At 43.2% G+C, this 19,917-nt stretch overlaps 1 protein-coding gene across 1 annotated transcript in view; it reads right to left on the minus strand.

The window, feature by feature from the left end:
- Fam120a (family with sequence similarity 120 member A) overlaps positions 1-19,917 on the minus strand; it is an 84,757-nt gene that overhangs the window by 38,588 nt on the left and 26,252 nt on the right. The window contains exons 4-7 of the mRNA XM_075969680.1: positions 13,518-13,646; positions 12,513-12,609; positions 5,152-5,249; positions 4,684-4,967 (exon numbers count right to left, since the gene is read on the minus strand). Of these exons, the coding sequence (XP_075825795.1) occupies positions 4,684-4,967; positions 5,152-5,249; positions 12,513-12,609; positions 13,518-13,646 (608 nt within the window). The remainder of the gene's footprint in view (positions 1-4,683; positions 4,968-5,151; positions 5,250-12,512; positions 12,610-13,517; positions 13,647-19,917) is intronic.

Consider the following 19,917-nt stretch of genomic DNA (forward strand, 5'->3'; position numbering starts at 1 on the left):
AATAAAGATTAAAGTTACTTTCCCAAAACATAAAATTCTGAATTGCTTCAATGGAAAGACCTCAGAAATGTGTTAAAAGAATCAAAATATAAATGCAAATTCTGGCACATTAGCCCAACCACTGGAAGAAAGCTTATCAGGTGCACACAGCAAGCCATTCTCTCAACCCTGTCCACAATGTCCTTGAACCCCAGAGTAGGAAACATGAATTCTCTTTGTTAGCCACCAAAAGATGGATGGTGGGTGGACGGACAGACAGACGGATGGATGAATAATAAATTTAAGGTATCTACTTCCTCAAATACTATATCAAGAAGGTGAACAAAACCCTTTAGTAATTCATTAAAAACCAAATTATTGTTTTAGTTTTATATTACTCCAAAGGTTAATTTTTGAACAGTGTGACAGTTGCCATTTATTCCAGACATCTTAGTTTATATAATTCATAAACAACTCAGCAACACACACCCCCATCCACATTTGAGTGTGCTGGCGTTTGGCAAGAAGAAAACTACATAACCATAGCTAAAAATGCCAACCCAGATCCTGCAAGGGCAAAAAGCAGCCCTGCAGGCCTTTGGACATTGGCACTCATCTTCTTGAGCTCATTTTTCACAGGTTAGATGTGATCCTCTGGGAATTGGGTGCTATTAGAATGGGTAGAGGAGAGCTTATGCAAGAAATACTACCATATTACTAGGATATTGTAACTCAAAATCAACAATACATATTGCACATCCTATTACACTGGACTCTTCTCTCCATGGAAGACATACAACCATGTTCATGAAAACAAAACAAGTCTGTACAAAGTCACAAAACTGAAATGTTCATCTTCTCTGAATAAGAAATTTCATATGCACACTTAAAAACATCAGTAAAAAGTGAGCAATACTTATCAAGTGCACATTATTTATTAAAAATAAAGTATTCATACATTATACTTACATGCACAAATATGCCTAAACAATAATATCAAGAAAAGGATAGGAAAAGTATAAAGAAAAGAAAAAAGACAAGCTGTCCCTCATTATTATAAAATACAGTATATGGTAAATGCAGAGAAATAAGGTGTTATGCATTCATAAGCTTTGGCTGGTTACCATCCAGATTGGGAATTGTGCAGGATTCTTTGTATTTTCTAAACTTTTAACTCTACATAATTCTGTCTACTAAAGGTGATAATTAGAAAAATGCATAATGAATAATTTAAAACATCCAAGTTATTTGTCTCCTTTGATTTAAATCTTACAAGCCCAAATAAACCTCTGAAAGCAATAAAAAATAAACACCTCCAATACAGACCCAACTGTAATTCTTAGTCCAAAACTAACTACAAAGGTTCAACAGAGGCCAGGAAAGGAAGAAAAACAGTATCAACCTAAAAAAATTGCAAATTAAACAAAAAAGAGAGCACGAAGTATGCTCTGTTGCTATTCTGATGGTGGGGGAATAACTTAGTTAGAAAGTAGAATATTTCTTTTAGGTTTTTTTTTTTTTCAACTACCTGTCCTGGGCCTAGGCAACTGGCTGGTTCAGTTGCTGCCCTAGGCATAGACAGGCCTGTTCTCCTCCACAAACAATGCATGAGAAAAGAACAAGTCTGTGCAGAAATCACCAATTAAAACTTCTCATCAGCATGCCCATGCAGCCCACCTCTTCTGGTGGCTAAGCTGGGTGGGAAGTGGCCACCCACATCACAGAAGACTCCAAGGGGAAGTGGGGCAGCGCCACCTTACCATTCAGTCAACTGGAGAAACCAAAACGCTAGGCAAGCCTTAAACAAATAAAAGCCAAGGAAGGAGTGAAGCATGGGGACTGCTCAGTTCATGCAGTCAACAAACCTGGCAGCACGGCCTGCCTATCTACCCAGAAGTCAGCTAGAATGATCTGCACCCCGTGGCCTCATGGGTAATGCAGTTCTTTAGGACATCTCTGCAGCACAGGCCCCGCTGACAGTAGTCCACACTTGGCTTCATGCACATAACCAAGCAGCTCTTGTCAGAGTATGGGCAAAAACAAGGGCGAAGATCTGCCAGTAGTGGTCCCACCTGTATTCTACTCTTTTGATTTATCTTTAAAAACAAATATTTGATAGTTTAAAGGTTGTAAGCTACATTTTCACCCCCTCGGGGAAAAGAACCCTCCTTTTACATATTTCCTGATATTAGTGTTACTGCCAATTCATAAGTGTCTTATCTTTTGCCATTTAAGACATTTTACTATTGTGTGTATGTGTATTTACTGTGTGTACACCACAAGTGTGTGGATACCCATGGAGGCCAGAAGAAAGCGTCGGATCCCCTGGCTCTAGAGTTAGAGGTGGTTGTGAAACACCTGATGAGTGCTGGGAACCCCAGTCCTCTAGAAGCTCACCTATAGAGCAGCACTTGATCTGTCCTCTGCTCTCTAGATTTCCTCACATGGTCACCCTGTGGGACCCTACTTGCCATCTGCAGACTGTCCTTCAGCACAGAATACCATCAGAGCATACTTCCTCAACCATTTCCAAGAAGTGCTCAAGCATTTCCTGGGCAAACGAACAGATAACTTCCTTTCCCTCAAGACTCTCCTAAAAGCATAGTGTTGGTCAAGCCCAAATGAAAGGTAAAATCCTGACTTATTTATTATTGCTACTAATAATTTTGTTTCTGTTTTGCTTGAGTTTTTGGAAATAGGATCTCACTCTATATAGCCCAGATTGGCTTGAATCACTATGTAATCCAGGCTGGCTCAAACCCATAGCAATCTCCAGCCTCAGATTTCCAGGTGCTGGAATTATGGGTGTAAAATACTGCACCTGGTATTGCTTTTGTGTTTGGGTACAAAGTCTCATTATGCTACACAGGCTGCCTGAGCACTTAGGCTCACAAGACCATATTGCTTCAGTCTCCTAAATAGTTGGGACAATGACATTACTGACCAGGGTGCCGAGCAACTAAGAGTGTAAGGCTCTGTTTTCATTTGCAGACTTGAGCTGCACATAGCACACTTTACATGCAACTTACTCAACAGTCTACAATCCTCCCTGAGGACTGTGACCCCCACCACCACATTCATAAACCTGCACTGTATCACAGCATCTTCCACAAAGCAGGGCGTGGAGTCCAGGGCTTCAGGAACAGGAAAGCATCCTCCGCCCTCTGCCACTGTCCTCACATTTCTAACACAGTTTCATATTTAGTGTCTTCAATAAGGCAAACCAACTCAAGGAATTAAATTCCTGAGTCACACAACTCAGGTCCAACCTTGACATGTATGTATGTATGTGTGTATGTGTGTATGTAACAAACTTCCTGAAGGACACTGTCTCTACAACAATGGCAGAACAAGAACTGCCGGAATGAGCAGTTCGCATCCCTCTGCAAGAACAAGATGCCCAGGAAATAGTAATTTCTGGGGAAAGATGACAGGAACTTCATGAGAGAGTTCTAAGAACCCAGGAGCAGCCAGCCAGAGTCTTCACAACAGCAAAGAGCTGAAGACAGTCTCCTCCCAACCGGACAGCAGCACTCTTCTCAGTGCCCGTCCTCCACACCCGGTAGTCATCATCTACCCTGTCCAAGTGACTACCTGGACTTGGTTTCTGTAACTCTGCCATTGCGAGGCTCAGAGTCAAAAGCTTTCTTCTTTTGCCTTCTGTGTTTCACAATCGACAACAAATGATGCCTGTACAGATGCCTTGCTCTTACTGACCCAGTGAAATGTTCCAGAATTCTAGACAGAATTTCTAAGAGCACCTGCCAGCTGCCTTCAGGTTTGATAAGAATTACAGCGTACTTGTTTGAAATGCAGATTTCTGGGGTGGCAACCCAAAAATTCTGGTTCAAAAGATCTTATGATCTATCATCCTGGTAAACAATTCAGTTAAAAGTACAAATACTTAAAAAAAAGTCTTAACTTTATTTGGACTTGACACATCCTGTCAATGAATATCAATTTTATATTTCTCTGGTCCAAACAAAGTGTGTAAATTCAGTAAACACTGATCCAGGTCAGCAGACATCTGCTTCCATTTTGCAAGTAGAAACACCCATGAAAACTTGCATTAATGCTGGAAACTGCACCTCTCAAATGTCTCATGTCTGAGGGCAGAGGTAAATATAACAGGTACCAGCCTTGCTGGCATCCATGCAGTAGTAGCCTGCCCTGGTTGTTTACCTCATGAAGTGGTGCTCACAGTAAGGAGATGGAAGTCCTTTCCTTCCTTCCAACAAAATACTTTAGGGGACAAGAGAGGATACAGTGATGACTTCTGCCATCCGACGTTAATCAACTATGCATTTGTGAATTGATTAGAACCAGGCAGCAGTCCACACTTTTGGCAAATGGCGCTATTTCAAGAATGGTGCCTTGAGCTGCATAGTTTAAAGGAGTAATTCGGGGCACCCTCCTCCAGGGAGCCCAAGGGAGTTGCTGTCAGGGGAGTTGGTTCACATGATGGGCCCAGGGTACCTTAGAGCAACCCCCCATATTTAAGAGGTGACATACATGAGTTTCTGTTAAACTCTCCCAGGTTCCTAGGGCTAAACAGCAAGATTTGGCACTAGGCAGACCTCCTCTAGGTACAAAAGCACCTACCTGTGGGAGACCACTTTTGGCACAGACCCCAGGTAGCTACGGAGTTAAGGAAGCCCTCACCTCAGGTCACACACCAGAGCATCTGTGACTGTGCATACTCACTTGGCTGCCCCGCCACTGCCCTCATCATTGTCTGATGATGATGATGTAGAAGAGCCAGGAAAGTAGGCCGAATCCACGTGATTGGGGCTGCCACTCTGGGCTGGGTTGATGGGCGAGGAGCGCTCATATAGCGGTGTGTGCTTCCCCTCATGAGGAATGTTGGTGTAGCTGTTCTGCTCTGTCAGGTTCTTCCCGCTAGTATCCAGGGCGAGGGCAGGCTCAGGGAGGCTGTATGGGTATGGACCCTGGCCTGGGCCGCCCCCTGGGCTGGGCACCTGTGGGACCTGAGGTGCAGAACACAAGTCAGTGCAAAGGGCTAGAAGGACCTGAGGCAAGCCTGAATTGGTTGTGTCCTCTTCAGACATTTTTTAATTTGACAAATAGGCATCTATTTTATATATCAACGTAAGAATTTAAGGACGTTCGTATCCAAGGCCCATAGCTCTACTTGACTCAGGGGTACCTTACCGCGGGCTTTGCTTGCAGAGGAGTCTGTGGAATGTTGAGCATCTGAGGGGGAACATATGGTGGCACCATCCCAGGCATTCCAAATGGATTTGGTCTGGCTGTTTTGTCAAATGGGAAGAAAATAATAAGACAACTGAGAAGATAATGACATATCTCCAAGACATCCCTGGGGTCAGCCCAGAGCCCAAGTGCCCTGCCCGCTTTAAATGCCCCGCTTCCTAGAAACTTGTAAAACTCAGATTTATCATGTGGCTTCACAGGCCATGACTTCCTCATCTTGCTTTAAAAGTGGAAACAAACCAAGCTCAGAGTTCCCAAGATCAGTTTTCTCTTAAGATCAGAGGGCTTCCTAGCCTCTGCTCTGAGCAGCACTGGGTAGGGGGAGCACACGTGACCACCACCTCTTACCCAGTTTCCAAACAAGAAACCTACCCCACTCCCAGAGTTCCTCATTCTCCCTGTCTAAAAGCAAAGCTCCAATACCAAACCGTAGGGGTAATTCAGGGTCAGACTAGGACTACAAATGCAATACTAGCTTTACTGCTCCAATCTTGCAGGCACAGGGTCTCCTGAGAGTCATGGTGCAGCTCACAAACACTACAAGAAAAGCAGAGACCTCTGTATACTTTCTCCTGTTCCATGAGGATCCAGAACCCTCACAAGCTGCCATCTATCTCTCTAGCATTCTCTCTCCAAGAGCCTGCAGCTCTCAGCTCTGAATTGCCACAACAAGTCTTTGATCTTACTAACTAGAAATCCTGGCACAGCTTCCCCCTTTGTACTGAACAAAGAGAATGCACTACAAACAGCTAAGAAGAGTCAGTCAGCATGTGTGCTTAAAGGGCACATTTACACATGCAGACACACCAAACGTGCATGCACCTGCATATAAGCAACAAGTCTACCAGTTCTTCTCCAAGTGTCAGGTAAAAATCACCACACCTGTTAAAGATGTTCTATGGTAATTCAGAATCACAGCTGAAAGTAGGAACAATAAAATGCTACCAAGTCGAGCAATGCTGAAACACTGTCACTGGAATCACTGTAGAAAGCCTGTTTAATTTCTGGTAGCTGACCTTTTCTATTTAACTTTTCATTTTTATTGGGGGGGGGATGTTTGGAGACAGGGATTCTCTGTGTAGCTTTGGCTGTCTTAGAATTAGCTCTATAGACCAGGTTGGCCCCAAACTCACAGAGATCTACCTGCCTTTGCCTCCCAAGTGCTGGAATTAAAGGCATGCACCAACACTGCCCCCGGCTACCTAACTTCTGAATACTACAAGGTCTAGACTTCCAGCCTACAGTCACCACCTTTAGGTGGAGATGAGCACTGTGCTGTGCTCCTTTTATCTGGAACAACTAACACCTCCCCAAAAAGCACAAACAAAACAATATAACATAAAACCAAAGATTCTCCTTAAATTGTTTTTCTATTATTTTTATTTGTGTGTACACAATGTGTTTCCATCATATGAGTGCAGGAACCTGTGGAGGCCAGAAGAAGATCATCACTGGATCCCCTGAAACTGCCTCACACAGGTGCTGGGAATCTAACTCAAGTCCTCTGCCGAGACATCTCTCAGCCCCACCAAACCAAACATTGTAGACAATGGCTTCAAACATACCCCGTGTCTTCACAGAGCAAGTTACTACTCTCTCATATGTCAGGTTCTGTGGTGACTGAATGAATTCGTTTGCATTTTCCTAAAATATCTGATCACTCAGGACCTGTCTCAGGGGCCCACAGGCTTCCCTCTAAATTGGTTCTTCTTTTCCATGCCAGTGCAGCAGCTGAAGAAAACCATGGTCCCCTTCTCGATGACAAGAGTGTCTCAGAAGGGATATAGGGCCCAGTGTAGAGGCAATCCTGCGCCTTCCTATTTCCTTCTGTCCACCACATACTAGAGGCAGGCTTTTGTTAGCAAAGTATGCACAACAAAGGAGAAAAAGAACGCAGGAAGAATGTTTACTGAATGTAGAGTATTTTTATAACTTAAAACAGTGTTAAGTATGACAGACTTCTTCAGGAATGCACAGGAAGCAGCACACACACCCTCTGAGGTGTATTCACTGACTTTTCTCCCAGAGACCCCAAACACAGGTCCATGACCCACCCCAGTGACTCACAATGCCCACAGAGCTGCCTAGCTTTTGCTCTATATTAAACTGAGATACTTGCTTAAAGGAATGGTGTTAAACTAAGACCACTTCCAGATAATGGCAGACATTACAGTCCAGTCCCTACTCCCAGCCCAACTTAACAGAGGCTAGTCTGTTAACTCAGAGATGCTACATTAAACAAAATACAAAATAGTAGCAGCAAACTTTTAAATGTTCTGGAACTAGGAGACGGCGCAGTGGATAAGAGTGCTTACTCTGCAAACAATAAGACCTGGATTCAAATCCCCAGCACCCACATGCCTGTAACCTCAAGATCAGGCAGCACAGGTCGGCTAGCCAGCCTAATGGAAAAGGCAAGCTTCCAGTTCAATGAGAAGTCTTGTCCCCAGGCAATAAGGTAGAGAGCAAAAGAGGAAGACAACCTATATGTCTTACTTTTTTAGGGATGTTAAAAATGGAGCTTTGGAATTTTTTATTCAAAGAACAAAACAATATAACTCCTGTTGTTGACATTAGCTTTCAATGATTATTTTATAATTACTGAACACTCTTTTCAATGGGAACATTTACTGGGTCCTGAAAGTGCTACTTTATCTAGTCATTGCTCCCTTGTCACAACCCCAAGAGCACTGATCTTTTTCCTTGTCTGCACATTCTGTCTTTTCCTATGGAAATATGGGAGTATGATCCACACAGTTGGAATCACACGGTATGGAACCTTTAGTGTCACTTCTTTCACTCAGCAATGTGCACCTAAGTTTCCTCTGTGATTGTGCGTGGCTGAATAGTGCTACACTATACTAGTGCTATAGTTATCCACATCACTCTCCTAAGAACATTCTGGTTGCTTTCAAATTTGGACAGATACAAATTAAGTAGGTATGAGCATGCATGGCAGGTTTCTGTATGGGCAATATCCACAAATATGACTGCTGGATCATACTGTCAGAATATGTTTTGCTTTATGAAAAGCTGCCAAATTGTCTGATAAAGTGTCCATCCCATTTTACATTCTCACCAGTAACAAAGTTTTTATTATTGTTATTATCATATCTTCATTAATTTTGTGTGAGTGCATGTGTGTGGACACCAGGCACACACATGACACAGCATGTGCCCGGAGGTCAGAGGACAGCCTATGAGAGTCATCTCTCCCTCACTCATATGGGCCACAAGAATTGGATTCAGATGGTCAGGAGTGGCAGGAAGTGCCTTTAACTGCTGAATCATCTCAAGAGCAGCAATAGACATCTTGTTACTTCGCATCCTCAACAGTGTTTGATAGTTTTAACCTTCTGGACAAGAGTGTACTAAGAGCTCATTTATTTTTCCTAACTGGTGGCTTGAATAAGAATGGCCCCCATAGGCTCATAGATTTGAATACATAGTCTCCAGTTGGTAGAACTATTTGAGAAGGATTAGGTATGACCTTGTTGGAGGTATATCACTGGGGCCAAGCTTTGAGGTTTCAAAGGCCTGTGCCATTCCCCAGTAACGCCATTCCCCAGTAACGCCATTCCCCAGTAGTGCTCTCTGCTGTGGCTCTGGGGTAAACTCTCAGCCCAGTCTGTGTGTTGCCATACTCCCCGCCATGATGGTCATGACCTTACCCTCTGAAACTGTAAGCCCCAATGAACTTTTTCTTTTCTAAGTTGCCTTGGCCCTAGTGTCTCTTCACATAACAGAAAGGTGGCTAAGTAGTAAGATAGTAAGGAGGGATCGGTGTCACCGTGCCGACACTAGTCTGCGCTCACGTCACTAGCAGGACATTAGTACTTGTATCATCTGTCACTTTAAACCACAAATTCTGAAAACTCAGCTTAAATCTTTTTCATGCTTGTGTTCAGAGTGGTGATTCATGACAAGCTGTAGCTATCAGTGTGCTGGGACACAAATCACATCATCCATAGTATGTGTATGCTGACACACAGCACAGTACATGTGTGGAGGTTGGCAGACAACTTGCAACAGGGGAATCATACCCAAGAGGTCAGCAGGTGCCTTACTGAGCCATCTCAATATACCCTGTACTTACTTTTAAAAATCTAAGAGAAGGCATAAAGACATTATCTGAACACATACTTTTTTTAATCCTTCAACAATACCCCACGAATCTAGCTCACTGGTAGAATGTTTGGATACTGATGTCTCTCTAGGCCCCCAGCGTAGGAGTATTGAAACTCTAATGACCTTTATCAGGTCAGGTCCAGAGAAAGGTCCTTCATAAGGTGAGTGTGCTGTCCTTCGAGTGGATTGATACAGAAAATGAAACAGAATTCTGAGTCAATTCTATCCGTAAAACACTTAAGTATCATTTGAAATATGATATTTCAATATGAAAATATGAATGCACTTCACAGACATTATAACTTAATTTAAAATTCACCTTGTTTACATAAAATGCCTTCAACATGGTTACCAGTCTTGATCAATGCAATGTCATATGTACAATCAGTCATCCCTCGGTATCCCCAAAGTATTCCAAGGGTATTCTGGTAACTCCATTATCCCAGTGGATACCAAAATCCATGGGTGTCCAAGTACCTTCTATGTATGGTATATTTGCAAAGAACCTGTACACAGAGAATCCATACACAGAACCTGTGTGTACCCTCATATGTACTTCACATAAAAAGACTTAAGAACAACAATGACTAACTACAAGGTAAATGCTCTGTTGCTATATTGCATTATTTGGGGGAGAAATGATAGGGGAAGATCAGTATGTTTCACACAGTTTCCTTTCCTTTACAAACATTCTAGGAACTTAGATATGGAAGGCTCACACTACCTTTCTCCTTTCTTCCTGTCCTTAATACCGTGCTGCTCACATAATCTCAGGTAACTGCATAGACAGTAGCTGCTGCTTACTATCCCATGGGCTACGGTCAGGAAAGCTGTTTCTAAAAGGTTCCTGTGATAGACAGTTGGTCCTTAGTTTGGTGGTACTGAGGGTGATGGATGGAACCCTCAAGAGCTGGAGCACAGCGGAAACTCCTAAAGACCCTTGGATGGGCTTTGTGGAGCCCAGTCTGTCTCTCACTTCCAGTCTCACAGTATGCTCTCTTGTTACAGTAGAGTTACCATTGTGGCCCATCTGCTATGAAGTCCTCATCAGAGCTGAGCTGATTCCAGTGCCATGGCCCAAGTTTCCAGAAGTCTCAGCTAAATAAACATTTTAAACATTATTTTATTTGCTTATTTACTGTACACATGTGATACAATATGCATTTTGTATATTATGAACAAGTTATGGGTATTGGTTCTTTCCTTCTATCATGTGAGATGTGGGGATGGAACTCAGGTCTGGCAACAGGGATACCCTTTAACTGTGATCCACCCTGCCAGCCCAGTCTCAGATATTTGGTTATAGGGGTAAAAACCAAAGTAATAGAGAGAGGAGCCAAATGTTGGTACTCAATGCCTATCCTCCTCCCTTAGCAGTCAGGCTTCCTGACCATTCATTCCAGCACTCCATCACTGAGTCAATCATTTGGTGCCCTTTAGGCCATTCTGCCTATAACAAACACTTCACATACACTTTCTCTTTCATGTTCATGCAGTGAAGCCACTACAACACAACACAAAGCCCAAAGCCAGCAAGTGGCTGTATTAGATGGACCCAGACACACAGGCTAGTCTTGATTTCATGCTCTCTATCACCCCAATTACAAAACATCTCCTGTGTGCAAAGTATACAGCAGATATACCCTAACTGACAGAACAATGTATACCATCTCATTCTATAAACTGTGCTCCTTTTCCAAGAATAATGCCAAAAGACAATACATTACTTCATCCCCTTGATTGAAAATCTTAGTGGCTTAATTCACTCAGTCAAGTGTTTATCCACAAAGGATGCAGAATAGGCCCTGATTCCCCTGGTTCCTGCTCTCTGCAGGTGGAAGAAGACGTGAGGCAGGGCCCAGCAAGCACTGAAGACAGTGTGTGAGGACTGTAGCAACTGACAGAAAATGCTGAGTGCCCCCAGAGAACAGACACTCACATTTGAGTCTCATACACCAGTTGTCCCAAATCCAAGGCAGTCAGGGAGAGGAACACCAGACCTAGTAGTTGGTGCAAAGGCCACCACCAGAAGCTGGCTTCGTCCACGCGAGACAGAAAAGTTATTGTGCCATGGGCCTGAGGGGCAAGCTGTCAGCAGGCGGGGTTACTGTGCCATAGGCCTGGGAGCAGGCTGTGCAGGGTCAGGTGTAAGCAGAGCAAAGAGATGGGAGTCAGGCCAGGTGTGATGGGAAGCCAGTGCAGGGGTTTAAGAGTAGTATCGTTCATGTTCTGAAACATTACTCTGACTGCTCTGAGAAAAATGAACTGTACAATATAGAACTGAGTGAACAGAATACCAAGAGAGAGGTGGGGTGAACAGATGACCAGGCACCCCTAGTCCTTCAACCCCACCTCCCATTTGTCATGCCAAGGCCAGCATCTCTGGTCCAGGTTTCCAATGCCTGACAAACACTCTGACAGAGCACCATGCATGAATCCACAAACAACAGTTCTTAGGTTCTGGGTAACGGTGCTTTCCACACAAACCAGATAACTTAAGTTTGTGCCCCAGAGCTCTCTCTCAGTAAGAGAATTGTCTATTGAACTGTGGCCCACCCCCATACATGCACAACAAACAAACATAAAAACTTTTTAAAAGTATAATTCCCACATATATCTAATGAATATTCCTATTTTGCTAACAGCTGGCATAAAAAACAACATCAACGGGCTGGGGTGCCACTTCATAAGACTCTTCTTATCTCTGCTGAACCTGCCCTGCTGCAAGGGGGAAAAAATTGGCTATGGGGGGAGGGGGAGAAGAAAGAAGAGAAGAAAGCAGAAAAGGAGCTACTGTCAATCTACTGCACTATCTGTGTCCTCAGGAGACTTCCCTGCGGTGACCTGCAGCTGTCTCCATAGCCCCGAATTTTCTCTTAGGAGCTGATACAGTCCCTCTTAGGAACTACTAAGAAAGTGGGCCACACCTGTGTAAGGGAAGAAAGTAGTACTTTCAAAGAACAGAGTTGCTATACGTGGTGGTGTGTATCTTTAATTGAGCACATAGGGGCTGAGGCAGGTGGATTTCTCTGTGTTCAAGGCCTGCTTGGTCTTCATACAGAGACCTTGTCTCAAAAAAATAAATAAATAAACATATGAAATTTGCTGGGGAATAATTAAATCTCAGAATTTCTACAGTTAATGGCAATCACATGGGGGCTTTGTTTACTTACCTAAGTAATGTGGAGGGTGAAATGGCATAGGCTTGCTAGTTGCTGAGTAATATCCAACTGCTCTCTTAAATCGAATGACTTTGTCGTCTGTTCTAGACTAAAATAGATGTAGGAAAGCCTTAGTTATGCCACTGGTCATAATTTTATCATAATTCAGCACATAAACAATTTATAACCTTTCAGGTTAGATAAGAACAGAGAATGACATGAAAACCTTAGATCAAACACAATAAATTATTACCAAAAAATTAATGTAAATTTAAAGCAATGTGGTCAGAAAATAGATTTCTCAGCTGGCATCAGGGATGGGCACTGGTTTCTCTGACCAGCTCTGTTTGGTCTCTGACCTTCCAAGGGTTTTTGACCTTCTCTCCACCCCCCAGGACCTCCCAGTTCACAGCAGGTGGGATGGGCGGCTTAGACAGGGAGGCTAACAAGAGCCTGGCTTAGGCTCTTCAGGAAGAGCCTGGGTATCTCAACCCTCATCTGCTCTACTGAGCAGACTTGTCTACATTCTTTACTTCCCAAACAGAAAGTCTAACCTGCAATCTACAACACCATATGAGCAACATGCACTTTATCTTTTGAAAACTTTGGCATGAGCCAGGCATGGTGATGCATGACTTCAGTCCCAGTGCTCAGGAGGCAGAGGCAGGTGGATCGAGAGAGAGAGGGGGAGAGGGAGAAGGAGGGGGAGAGGGAAAGGGAGAGGGAGAGAGAAAAACGAAAAGGGAAAAGAAAAAAATAAACCAACAAAAACAACCCTTTGGCACATGTGTCTTATGAACACAGAGTACCACAGACTCTGGCATTACCTACACTAACTCCCCTCCTGTTCACCTAACAAGCAAGGTGAAGTGGCTCAGATCACCCAGCTGATGGAAGACATACTGGCTAACCTAATCCTCCAGTCCTACAGTTTCATATCCCAAGCACATGCTTCCAGCCTACAATCCTGGGTACAACCCATGCAAAGCCCAAACCTTTTCCAGTTCGTGTTGTTACCTGAGAATGCTGGAAAACATCTTTAGCTATGGCATCCAGGTCAGAGGTGTCGTGAATGTTGCGGACATAGTCGGCTACAGCTTTGATCACTACATCACAAGGTGGCAAGACCAGCTGGTGGGCTCGGACCTGGGAGGACAAATGCACATGTTAGCAGTAGGCACAAGCCTCAGAGATGGGTAAGTCTGCATGTAGGGCCCAGACATTCCAAAAGTATGCCTACTGGGCCTACTAGGACCTGCCTACCTCCCACCGGTGAGACCCTGGCCTGGACTTCTATCTCTAAGAATGGATAGCTATACAGCCAGCTCTTTCTTTCAGACGAAAAAACACAATTCACCTGCTCAAACCCTGTGACGCTGAAAGAGCATGGCTGGGCTTTCATCATTCAGTGTTCTGAGAACAGGACCTACATCTCACAAACTGAGCAGGGTCATTAGAAGCCATTAGCTTCCTTTCTGTACCAACAGGTTAGGCAGTGTGGTGTGATCTTTGAACCTGTACTCAAGGCTCCCCGAAACTTGAATGATAAACTCAGTTACCAAGTGCCTACACCCACCAAGTTTATCTATGAGCTTGACAAGAATACCACCTCCCACTGAAGGGCACATTTGAAAAGAGAGAAATAGAAGCCGTGTGGTGGTGGCACTCGGGAGGCAGAGGCAGGCAGATCTTTGTGAGTTCAAGGCCAGCCTGGTCTACGCTAGTTCCAGGACAGACTCCAAAGCTACAGAGAAACCCTGCCTAAAAAAAAAAAAAGAAGAAGAAGAAGAAGAAGAAGAAGAAGAAGAAGAAGAAGAAGAAGAAGAAGAAGAAGAAGAAGAAGAAGAAGAGAGAAAAAAAAGGGAAATATAGTCTAATATCCAATAATGAGAGTGGGGCACTCTCATTATCCAAGAACAGCTGCTACCAGAAGGCGAATTAGTAAATTAGAAGAAAAGCAAAACCACCCAAGAAGAACAATGACTCTCACTACTACTGTCACCATCCCGCTATCCAGAACCCGCACATACACTGTTGTGTCAAAAAAAGGTTGCCAACTGGCTCACCTTAAAAGAAAAAAAAATACTGTCTTGGATTGTGTGGATGGGCAAGGAGTAATGACAGGGTCCTATATGCAAGAGAACAGTATCTATGAGGCGGCGTGAGAAAGACAGGACCTGCCATTGCTGGTTTTGATGACAGAGAAGGGAGCCAAAAGCCAAGGAATGTGAGCAGCTGCTGAAGTTAGAAAAGTTCAGGGAGAATTCTCTCTGGAGACTGCAGATAAACACAGGCCTGTTATACCTTGATTTCAGCCCAGCAAGATCCATTTGGACTTCTAGTCTCTCTAACACTGAGATAATATTTGTGTTTTTTAAAATCAGATGTATGTATGGGGAGGGGAATTATTGAAGAAAACTTTAACCTTAATAAATAAAATGGAAATACATCCATTTACACTTTAAGATTACTACGCAAATTTCCAGATGACCAAAGCTACATTAAATTTCCCTTAAAAAAAAAAAAAAAGGTAAAAGGTATTGTGTTTTTCCCCCTAGACCAAGTGGAATTTTCCATGTGGATCACTGTTTACACCCTAAGAGCAGCACTCTCCGTTCAGTTCGTAGACTCTGGTTCAGGGAAAATAGTAGAAGGGCTCCCTAAGTGTCATTGAGGGGGTTACTGATGCTGACCATCAGCACACTCCTAGAAGCCTAACGGCCCTCAGTGCATGGCAAAAGACTACTGCCACTCATGCTCCCAGTAAACAAGCAAAAGAGCAAAAGTGCTTTGAACCACTCTAGATGGAAGGAGCATGCTCTGTGTCACATGGGATGCTTCAACGAGATCACCAGAGCAGCCAAGGAGGTGAGGCCAAGACAGAAATCCTGGGCTAACCCACACCACTTTACTCCCAAGTTCCTGCTAACAAACACTTAAGGCACCTTGCTCACAGTGAGTGCCCCACCAGCAGGGGCACCATGTGGGTTGGGGGATTGGGGAGAATATCCTCATGTTCTGGCTTCAAATTATAATCCAAAGGTTCAACCCTACAGGTGTTTGTGACTAGCTGGCCACTCAAATACCAGACACAGCACTAATCTCCCCATGCTCACACAGTATCTGAAACACTGGTTATTTCAGGTGGCTTTATACACTGAAGTACAATAACTCAAGATGGCAAGAACAGAAGTCACTGGATATAAAACGGCTTCCTGATTGCCTCTTTCAAGAGCAAAGGCTGACCTCAAATTCACAGAAATCTACCTGCCTCTGCCTCCAAAGTGCTGGGTGGGATTAAAGGTGTGCAACACCACCACCTGGCTACTTTCTTCTAATGCATATGGATATGCATTGGTTGTAAAAATGACCCTCACTTCACTTCTGATGAAAATACCTGGACATACATATGTGCTATTTCTGAATTGTTTCCTTCCATTGATTTTTATGGTCATCCTGACTGACAGTGGTAGCTTTAGTCTTAAAATTTGACAGGGTTAAGTCATCCCACTTTGTTCTTCATATTGAAAATTGTATTTGGGGCTGGGAAATAGCTCAGTGGTACAGGACTTGTCTACATGCTCGAGGTCCTGGACTTAGATTCCAACACAAGAGAAAAAAGGGGGAGGAGAACGGTTGCTATTTTCAGTCCTTTGAAGTTCCATATGCATTCTTAAATCAATGTGTACTGAAATTCTTGCTGCAATCGTGATTAAAAAGGACATTCTGACAATGGGCTCACAGACCCTTTCTTTAATTTAGACCATGTCTCCACAATGACATCCACCTGTTCTCTGAGAGCAGCACCATTATACCCTCCAGGGATAGAGCATGGGAGAAAGGTAAGATGGATGACGTGGGGGTAGTGGGTGCATCATGCTTCACCAGGAGCTCCCTGGGTGTTCTTGTTTCAGTACTGGAGGTAAAAGTGACAGTAGTAGAAATAATTATTTAGAATTAAGTCATTAAGTGCAAACTTCTAGAAGACAAAATCTGGCTCCTGGCTCTAGAGACAGGAGGTTGCAGTAGAATACAAGAGGACCAAGGGTGTAACCTAGATGTCTGCACTAAACTAAGGTACACTGAGGATCAAGGGCTGTAGGGGGTGGGAATATGGCAAATGACAAAATGTAACCAAGTTAGTGATGTGCAAATTAACAGGACACCACTGGGAAGGAGAAAAAGGCAGCAATAGACTGTAATCCCAGCTTTCGAGAGGAAGGAATAGAGGCTGGAAGATGGAAAATTGGAAGCTAACTTGGCTCATTCTGTTTCAAAAATCAAAAAGAAAAAATACTTGCAAATCATATATACAGCAGAAGAATTACATCTGATTATATTAAAATCTGTTTTAACTTGATGAAGATAAATAACTCAATTTAAAAATAGGCAAAGGATCCAAGTAGACCTTCAACCAAAGGAGACAGGGAAATGGCCAATGAGCCCAGGAAAAGATGCGCACCACCATTAGTCATTAGAGAAAGTCAACTTGAAAGTAAAATGAAGACCTCATTAACCACCATGATGACTAAGTACAAGAACAGGCAGTAACCTGGGCGTTAAGCACATGCAGAAATCTAACCCTCCACAAGTTGCTGGGAGAACAGAAATTGTACAGCCACTGCACAGCATGAAATGGTGTGATGAACTCTCAAAGCACCAAGCACAGAATGAGCACATAGCCTAAACACTAAGGAAAAATGACATGTATAAAAAAGTGTGCCAATGTGTTCATAATAGAATTTATTTAATTTTTTTAATCTTTTGTTTTTGGTTTTTTTGTTTTGTTTTTATTTTTTGAGACAGGGTTTCTCTGTGTAGCTCTGGCTGTCCTAGAACTTACTCTGTAGACTAGGCTGGCCTCAAACTCACAGAAATCTGCCTGCGTCTGCCCCCAAGTGTTAGGATTAAAGGTGTGCGCCACCAATGGCTTACAACAGAATTGACCAGAAAACATAAACAACCTAAAAGTCAATAGTCTGACAAGCAAACAAAAGGTGGCATAATCATTCATGGGGTGTCATCCAGCCCCAGGACGGAATGTGGTGCTGAGACATGCCACAGTTGCAGCAGACCTGAAAGCATTATGTCAAGAGAAAGGAAACCAAACAGAAAAATGGTCTACAGAGCAAGTTCCAGAACAGGCTCCAAAGCTACATAGAGAAACCCTGTCTCAAACAAACAAATAACAACAACAAAAAAAGCAGAGACTACATTTCATGCTAAATCTAGGTTCTCAGAGTTCATAATAACCACTGAGAACATACAGTTAGGCCAGCAGCGGTGGCTGATGCCTGCAATCACAGCACCTGGATAGAGGGCAGAGACAGAAGGATTGTGATGAGTTCCAGGCCAGTCAGGACTATACAGCAAGACCCAGTCTAACTTTTCTCTACTATTTCAAGTCTGGAGAGTAAAAATGGAAAAAGAAATAGGAAAACCATAAAGATCAACCAATAAGAGCAGAATGTCCAGCCAAAACACCTCAAGTTAGGTGCCTCCATTTTTTTCTTCTATAATCAGACAATGTTTTGCTTTTGTTGGTTTTTTAAGAAGGCAGAATATTTAGTTTACTTACTTTCAGTCCCTATCATTTTCTCCACCGTCCAGAAGGTGCTCACATTTCAGGTATTCTTTCTTTGCTCTTACTAAGCTAGAGACTGACTTAACATAAAGGATGCATTGTGCTAACTTCAGCTTGACACTAACATAAAGGCAGTAAATTCCTTCCCTAGAAGATACATGGAGACAAAACTGTCCCCTTATGCTAGGACAAAGAGTGAAATGCATAAATTAAGTCTACTTTTCTATTTAGTGAATTTATTCCCAACTGAATTTTAGAGAACATTCCAGAATAATAAAGCCACTAGTCCACCAACCTAGCTCCAGGGCTCATCTGACACAAAAGAAGCCTCCAAGCACTGAAATTTTGCAGCTCCTCCTGTAAGGAGGCTGGGTCCACACAGCTACTGGCTTACTGGGCTCCTGTTGCCACCTTTCCAAGGACAAGGTATAGCATGGCAGACACGGTTAGTGACACCAACACCAGATCGTTAGCACCCATCTTCAGAGTGACACTCAAAGTGCTACAGAGCAAAATCACTCACACACACACACACACACCAGGAGTGGGAGGGGTAATGAACCATTCCAGGATCTCAAGATTCCGGAAAAATCAGCAACAAGAAGAAATTATATATTTTTTAATTAAAGCTAGCAACATTAATAAGACTTTCTAAAAATTAAAATATCCAGCTGGGAAGCAGTCACACACCTTAAATCCCAGCACTCAGGAGACAGAGGCAGGCAGATCTCTGTGAGTTCGAGGCCAACCTGGTCTACAAGAGCTAGTTCCAGCACAGCTAGGTCCATTACATAGAGAAATCCTGTCTCAAAAAAAAAAAAAATACCCACTCAAAATTTAAAATTCCTTTAACTGGTAAGGACACAAAAATCATAGAATAATATAAAACCCACAAAACACATTTGGAAAAATCATTTTTAGTGTGTGCCTGTGGCCAGGGTCCCATGTCAGGCTAATGGCTGCAGCCTCACACACCTCTGCAGAACACTTGCAGGGCTGGGTTGTCCTAACTATCCCTACGGCACAGGGGAAGCAGGATCAGGGTCTCTGCTCCAGAGTAATAGTAGCTCACTCACCTGAAAGCCTGAGGCTAACTTAAGAGAAGACTCTGCCCCACTAAGACCAACCAGTGGGCACAGCCAGATGACCAGCAGAAGCCTCTTTGGCAGGCCAAGGCACAGTGATCTGATGTTATTACTATAAGTACAAAAAGAGTTCTTAACAATTACATAACTAAGACTAAAATATTATATACTAAGAGAATATTCTTCAAGCAGAAGGTTACAGTGAGGATTTCCCTGCTCTTAAAAATAGTGTATTCCCCAAGTATATCCAGCAACTCCAAGTAAATAACATACTCTGTTGTTTTATTATTATTTATTATTATTATTACACATCAATCACAGTTTCCCCTCGCTGGCATACTCTGTTTTTACAGCCAATGAACTTACAGTCTCAGGGTTGAAGTCTAATCAACCCCTCCAGTCACCTACTCTGCCCCAGGTTACTTTGTTTCCGAATCAGGATCCCCAATAACAGGGCCAACCCAGCCAATAGGTCTCTAAGACCGAAGCTAAGGACCTCAAAGCCAAAACCCTATAGTAAATGATTTGCAATGCCACTGAGAAAGTGTACAACCCAGCAACTGGGAGGTAGAGGCAGGTGTGGATAATTTTAAGATCAAGGTCATTTTTTTTAAGATTTTACTTATTTATTATGTATACTACATTCCTTCCTTGCATGCCAGAAGAGCATCAGATCTCATGGCCGTGAGCCACCATGTGGTTGCTGGGAATTGAACTCAGGACCTCTGGAAGAGCAGCCAGTGCTCTT

This window comes from Microtus pennsylvanicus, chromosome 4 (genome assembly GCF_037038515.1).
Source record: "Microtus pennsylvanicus isolate mMicPen1 chromosome 4, mMicPen1.hap1, whole genome shotgun sequence".
In the NCBI taxonomy this organism is placed as follows: Eukaryota; Metazoa; Chordata; class Mammalia; order Rodentia; family Cricetidae; genus Microtus; species Microtus pennsylvanicus.